Below are 6,477 nucleotides of genomic sequence, written 5' to 3'. Positions count from 1 at the left end.
TTTCTTTCTTTCTTTCTTTCTTTCTTTCTTTCTTTCTTTCTTTCTTTCTTTCTTTCTTTCTTTCTTTCTTTCTTTCTTTCTTTCTTTCGTCACACATCAAACACTTCAAAATGTGTTCTGTTTTATTAATGTCTTTGCCTCGAATTAACCTTAAGCTGATGGATGGGTACTGGATTGAGCCCACAAGGGAAATTACAGCAGCAGCTCAAAGTACATACAAACATATGCTGTAGTACTTAACTATAAACATCAAGTACTATAGCACCATACTGAAGGCCTCATAATGTGAGGTAATACAAAGTTATACATGCAACAGTAATTAAGTAAAATGATAGCTTGGTGTTTTTGTTGATCTTCATTTCCTTAATTCCCCCATAAAATGTTTTGAAAACCTTAACTTTCTTCCTTCTGGACCATTCAGTATAAAACGGTGAGCTTCGACTGGCATTTATAATTTTCTGTGGGAGAGCAGAATTCATGTTTCTGTTAATAATGATAATTAATGGTGACTGTCTTACAGATAGTTTAACTTAGAACTCAGTGATCCAGGAGAAAGTTTTGAGGGTCATCATAGTGTGTGTGTGTGTGTGTGTGTGTGTGTGTGTGTGTGTGTGTGTGGCGTTCAGTACTTTTATTGTTTACTTGTCTTTTAGATTTTATTTGTATTTGACCATTGTGTACATGGTAAACTTCATTATTACGAAAATGGTGATGGCTGGTGCAGGGTTGGTAGAAAGATAATGTGGAGGGGATGGAAGTCTGTTTTGCAGCATTCTAACTTCAGATTTTTGTATTCTGCTAGGCCTAGCCTCCACACCCCAGGGGCTCAAATACAAGGTAATTGAGCTTCCTTATCATGGCAACACCATCAGCATGCTAATCGTTCTCCCGTCTGAAGAGGACACCCCTCTGTCTCGTGTCATTCCCCACATCAGCACAGCCACAGTGCAGAGCTGGACCAAACTGATGCACATGAGGAAAGTCCGCCTGCTCATCCCAAAGTAAGGCACAAACGCACATAAATATAATGTCCCTTCAAATTTGATACATGGTGACATTGTCTGTTACGTTGTGTTCTCAGGTTTACGGCTGATGCAGAGGTGGATTTGAAGGATCCACTTTCAGCTCTGGGAATCACGAACATTTTCAGTGAGGGCAAAGCTGACTTCAGACACCTCAGTGAGTGAAAGCAGAGTCACTGCAAACCAGACGCTGACACATGTTCTCTTGCACCACCACAGTATTTATCCAGTCTATTTAGATATGAGCAGAGCCTGGAAGTATGAATGGATTGTTGGCTGTTTACAGAGAGTAACTGATGGCCAGTAAGGAGCTTGAATCGTAGTTGGCTGTTCACTGTGAAACGCTGAATCACTGCTCCTCTTGTCTAGCCATTCATCATCTTCTTGAAAGTTTGGAATGAGAAGAGATGGGGATGAAGAGCTCTAGTGCCACCCTGTGGTGTAATTGGCCAAGAGTTTGTAGGATTTTCCCTAGGAAAGTACCCCATCAGCTTTCCAGCAGATGGGGATGCTCTATTGCCATCATGTGGTGTAGCTTACAAAGGACTATAACATACTTTTATATTTATGCAATCTATGTTGCATGTGGAAGGTCTGGTTCATACTGAGAAAGCAAAGATGATTGTGTATTGTCGTTTCCTCAGGTTCGGAGCCTGTGTATGTATCCAAGGCACTCCAGAAAGCCAAAATAATCGTGAATGAAGATGGAACAAAAGCAGCAGCAGCCACTAGTGAGCATTTGTTCAGTAAGCCTCATCTTTAACTTAAAGTTTCTCCCATGTTTTAACAATGTTCTGTTTTGTGTTGTTTTTTTTTTTTTGTTGTTTTTTTTGTTTTTTTGCTTTTGTTTAGCTGCTATTTTGTTGGCCCGTTCCTCCCCACCCTGGGTTACAGTTGACAGACCTTTTGCGTTCCTCATCAGACATAACCCGACAGGTACAGATTTTCTTCCATTTCCACCTTAAAATGCTGAAAAATGTTTGATTGTAAAGCACGGCACCGTGACGAGTTCTCCTTGCGTCTGTCTCCAGGTACCGTCCTCTTCATGGGCCAGATCAACGAGCCTTGAGCCCAGCCCCATCATCAACCATAGCATCATTTATCACAACAGGATATGCTTATACACTGCCATGTATCAGAATACAAAGTAAACATAAACACACCCCTACATATACAGAGCACACTTTGCTGAACATGTTTGTACAATGTGGATATATGATGTGATTTGTTTTAAATGTTGCTTTTTATGTTACTTATTTTCTGTATTGCATAACATGCTGTATAAAATGTATTTTGCTGACTAAATTTTCCAGTTTTAATTTTTTTGTATCCTTTTTTTGAATTAATGACATTTTTAAAAGACTTTGAATGTCAGTTGTGTATTTTCTCTTCTCTGGAGTAGGATAATCAGTTTATTTATCATGTCAGTGTTTCCGTTTCGTGTTGTAACTCCAGTCTGTATTACGTTTCACTCGTAAGTTACGGCAATATTCATGCCGTTGCAACGATTTTGCATTTGAAATTATTCTTTCCCTCAGAGAGAAAGTCTTCTTCAAACTTTTGGGGTGAGGTGAAGGAATAAATACACATTTATAACATGAGTGATTTTTGACTGGCTTATTTTCTGTAATCCAGTTAGGGAAATAATTTTAAACATTCTCTGATGTTTCTGTCAGTTAAGTTTATTTTAATAAAGCCAGACAGAATGTCAAATAAAAATCAAAGAAACACTTTGCATAAAAGTTATACATTTATTTGGATGTTATGTATATATCAAATAAGTATTTGATGTCCGTGCAAAACATCACAGAGTAATCGGGGGAGAAACTCTTGTTGGTGTGCAAAACACTTTCTTGTAGTTGGTTACCAGGTTTGCACACATCTCATGAGGGATTTTGGTCCGCTCCTCTTTACAGAAACTCTCTAAATTCTTTAGGTTACTTAGCTGCTGCTTAGCAACTCCAAGCTTCAGCTCCCTTCACAGAATTTCTATAGGACTTAGGTCTGGAGATTGGCTGGGCCACTCCATGTACTGGTTCTTTAGCTACTCCATTGCAGCCTTGGCAGTGTGTTTCAGATCATAAGTTCTACACAAAACGAGTTGAGATCAGGAATCTCTAATGCACTGAGTGTAATCAAATCTGTGGGAGCCAGAGTTCAGGCTGGGCTGTAGGGGATGAAATACTTATTTCACTCAATGACATGCAAATCAATGCGTAACTTTCATGAATATATTTCTGGATTTTCAGTTGCTTTTCTTCACTAAAAAAATGAAAGTATCATAAGATTTGAGACTTCAATTCTTTTGAAATGAGCAAACTTAAACATTTAGCAGGACATCAAATAATTATTTTCTCTACTATGGTAGTTTTACATGTATATCTGAATATTATGGTACTTTTTTTTTCTCTGGCAGTCATATATTAGTAATTTAGCGGATCCATCTAGTTTTTAGTCAGCACCACCAATGTACTTGAAAGCTTTTCATTATTGAGGGTCATGGATGGCTTGTTTATACAAGTTCCACAGGAAAATTTTTTTTTCTGTATTGGTCATGTGGGTGCCAATAAAACCCAGGGTAAAAAGTCCAAATCCTGTGTTACATAAATGAATTAAAAATATATTTTACAAATTGTTAAAACCCTATATATCATTTACAATAGGACAAAGACACCAATTTTACCATATACAGTACTGTGCATACTCTACTGTATCTCCTTGCATGTCTACATGATGTCTCTGTCTTTTTTTCTTTTGTTTTCTTTTCCTTTTAAAAAAAATATAGACGCAAATGGTAGCATATAGAATGAGAAGAGAACTGGACAAAGAATGAAACTTTGAGGTACTCCGTATTGCATGGAAACAGTGTTAGAAGAGGACCTGCTAGTCAGGTAAGACTAAAACATCTCAAGAAGTGAGATCAAGATCTTCTACTTGGACTGAATGCAGCAGTGAGATTCAGTAATACGAGTATACAGAGTCGCCATCATCAACAATACACCAGAGACTATTAAAAAGTCTTAAAAGAGCAGGTCCTGTGCTGTGATAGAATATCAAACCAGACTAGAAACGACACCGGTATCATTATCGTGTAGAAAAGACTGCAGCTGCTGGAAGAGCACTTTCTCTAACCGTTGGATAGACTGAGACTGGTCTAAAATTAGATGGTTCTGCAAGGTCAGCATGTATTTCTTAATAACAGATTTGTATTGGTTTTACTCGTTTTAAGAAGGTTGTCTACGGAAGAGGATTAGGGCCACTGGGGAAAAAAAGTGGGCACGTCTCTTTTTTTTTCTTCTTTTCCCGAATTCTGAATAAAAAGTCAGAATTCTGAGATTAAAGTCAGAAAAGAAGAAAAAAATAGACGTGCCCAGTGGCCTTAATCCTCTTCCGTAGGTTGTCACTGTCCCTGTCATTGAACACATATTTGTAATTGTTGGTGGCCCTATTACGTGAAAAGCTCGTTTAAACAGACGAAAGGGAATTATATGTGATTTACTTATAGTTGGGTTTAACTCAGCAATATTAGTTAGCGTCTCGTGGCACTTGGTTGCTTGTGTTGTGATCCAGCATCTGGAAAAACCAAATAGTCTCTCATACAGCATTTATAAAATTCACAGTCTGAATTCGTTGGTCGCATTCCTCACGTTATTACGGTGATCCCGACAGCGGCTCCGGGTGTCAGCTGATCCTCCTTTACTGGCGAGTAAGGAGGAAAATCAGCTGAAGGAAAACACTCCTGGCTAGTTAAAACCATGGCTGCGGAGATTCACTCGAGGCCCCAGACAGCTAGACCGGTTCTGTTGAACAAGATCGAGGGACACTCGGACGCTGTCAATGCAGCCGTTTTAATACCCAAAGAAGATGGAGTAATCACGGTTAGCGAGGACAGGTATGTTTACCAGGCAAGCTAAGTGTAGCCTAATACTAGCTAGCGGGGGCTCGGTCTATTTACTGGTCTTTAGACTCATAATACCTGGTGCACTAGCTTAAGAAGGACAGAATAAAGATAATAAGCAACGTGTATCCCTTTGAGAATATATATTTTCTAGGCTTCATAATAGCTGAGGAGAGCGTAGGAGGGTGTGGGGATAGAAATACACTCAGAATCTGAGTTCAATCCGGAAAATCTCTGGATAATAGTAATGGACCTAATACGAAATGTAAAAATAAAGCTTCTTTTGTTCAGTATGTACCGTTTATTATTACTACTCGTGGCTTAATATGTGTAAAGATATTAAAACTGCTTGCAATGTTGTGCTTTGCTAGCTAGCTTGCTACCGAGTACAGTAAACATTACTGTCAAAATGATGCCTTCAAGTGCTCGAGGATTTATTTGTCGAAATGGAACCCATTTTTGTAGTAATCGAAGTGGCTGTGATTTTTTTTTCTTTTTTTTTTGTGGACATTAAATACCACACTTAGACATGTTAGATTTTAGAAAATGCATGCTTGGTCACAAGTGTTAAAAAAGAGACTACATCCGCCTTCAGAGTAAAGGGAACTCAGTCAATACGAACAATGTTATACAGTACATATGAAAAGGAGAAGTTGTGGGGGTTAAAACGGGTTCCTTCAAGAAAGCTGCACAGACGCTGTGTTTCATGTCTGTTTTTCTTTTCCTCGCAGACACGTTACTTGCTAGTAAGTGAAACTGACTGAATTCCCTTTTTAATGGAAGAAAAAGGCTGTGGGAAGCGTACTTTGACTGCACTTGAAATGAAAAGTGCTGAAGATGCAACAGTACTCTAGAATTCCGCAAAGCTGCCCAGTTTCCTATGTAAATGGCACGTTTAATGACTGAGTCATAAGGTGTTACAGTGGAAAGAATCACAACCAAATCTGCATTAGAAGTGCTTTTGTTAAAATCAGGTTCCAGATGTTAGCAGGCCAAAAGAAGATCCAAGAAGTGGTTTAATGCTAAGTTTAGCTTTGAGTCACCTCTTCTAAAATGTGGTTTTATTTGTGATCTCAGTCAAGCATGAAGTCTGCATCACTTCTGGTATTAATATTACTTCTGACAGTCAGGTCTTGTTAAGGTAAAGAGTACTTTTCTCCATGGAAGGTGTTAAGTTGAATGTCATAAAATACGTCCTGCACAGAATGAGAATGTCGTTGCTTGTAGTTAACTGAACACTGGAGAGTACATTAAATGTTCACCTGTGTGACATGTTCCTGCAGAACCATCCGTGTGTGGCTGAAGAGAGACAGTGGTCAGTACTGGCCGAGCATCTACCATACAGTCTCCTGTAAGTAACGCTGTATCACGCTTGGGTAGGGCTGAACGATTATGGAAAATAATCTAATTGCGATTTTTTGCCCCAATATTGCGATTGCGATGCGATATGCGATTATTTTTTAAGGTCTTTGTCTTCTGTATTATTAAACAAAGACAAGCAATACATCATATAGTATGGCCAATACTATATTACATTAATTTTAATCTGTTCTTTCC

At 38.6% G+C, this 6,477-nt stretch overlaps 2 protein-coding genes across 2 annotated transcripts in view; both read left to right on the top strand.

The window, feature by feature from the left end:
- serpine2 (serpin peptidase inhibitor, clade E (nexin, plasminogen activator inhibitor type 1), member 2) overlaps positions 1 to 2,623 on the top strand; it is an 8,283-nt gene extending 5,660 nt beyond the window's left edge. Inside the window, exons 5-9 of the mRNA XM_005938287.3 lie at positions 803 to 1,001; positions 1,082 to 1,179; positions 1,667 to 1,753; positions 1,875 to 1,958; positions 2,054 to 2,623. Coding sequence (XP_005938349.1) covers positions 803 to 1,001; positions 1,082 to 1,179; positions 1,667 to 1,753; positions 1,875 to 1,958; positions 2,054 to 2,091 — 506 coding nt within the window. The 3' untranslated portion in view covers positions 2,092 to 2,623. The remainder of the gene's footprint in view (positions 1 to 802; positions 1,002 to 1,081; positions 1,180 to 1,666; positions 1,754 to 1,874; positions 1,959 to 2,053) is intronic.
- Positions 2,624 to 4,681: 2,058 nt separating this feature from the next.
- Positions 4,682 to 6,477, top strand: part of wdfy1 (WD repeat and FYVE domain containing 1) — a 12,832-nt gene continuing 11,036 nt past the window's right edge. The window contains exons 1-2 of the mRNA XM_005938286.3: positions 4,682 to 4,914; positions 6,204 to 6,271. Coding sequence (XP_005938348.1) covers positions 4,778 to 4,914; positions 6,204 to 6,271 — 205 coding nt within the window. The 5' untranslated portion in view covers positions 4,682 to 4,777. The remainder of the gene's footprint in view (positions 4,915 to 6,203; positions 6,272 to 6,477) is intronic.

This window comes from Haplochromis burtoni, unplaced genomic scaffold, assembly GCF_018398535.1.
Source record: "Haplochromis burtoni strain Fernald_Lab_line unplaced genomic scaffold, NCSU_Asbu1 Contig_255, whole genome shotgun sequence".
Taxonomy (NCBI): domain Eukaryota; kingdom Metazoa; phylum Chordata; class Actinopteri; order Cichliformes; family Cichlidae; genus Haplochromis; species Haplochromis burtoni.
Note: the sequence above shows the minus strand (reverse complement) of the source record. Positions and strands in the feature narration are given on the sequence as shown.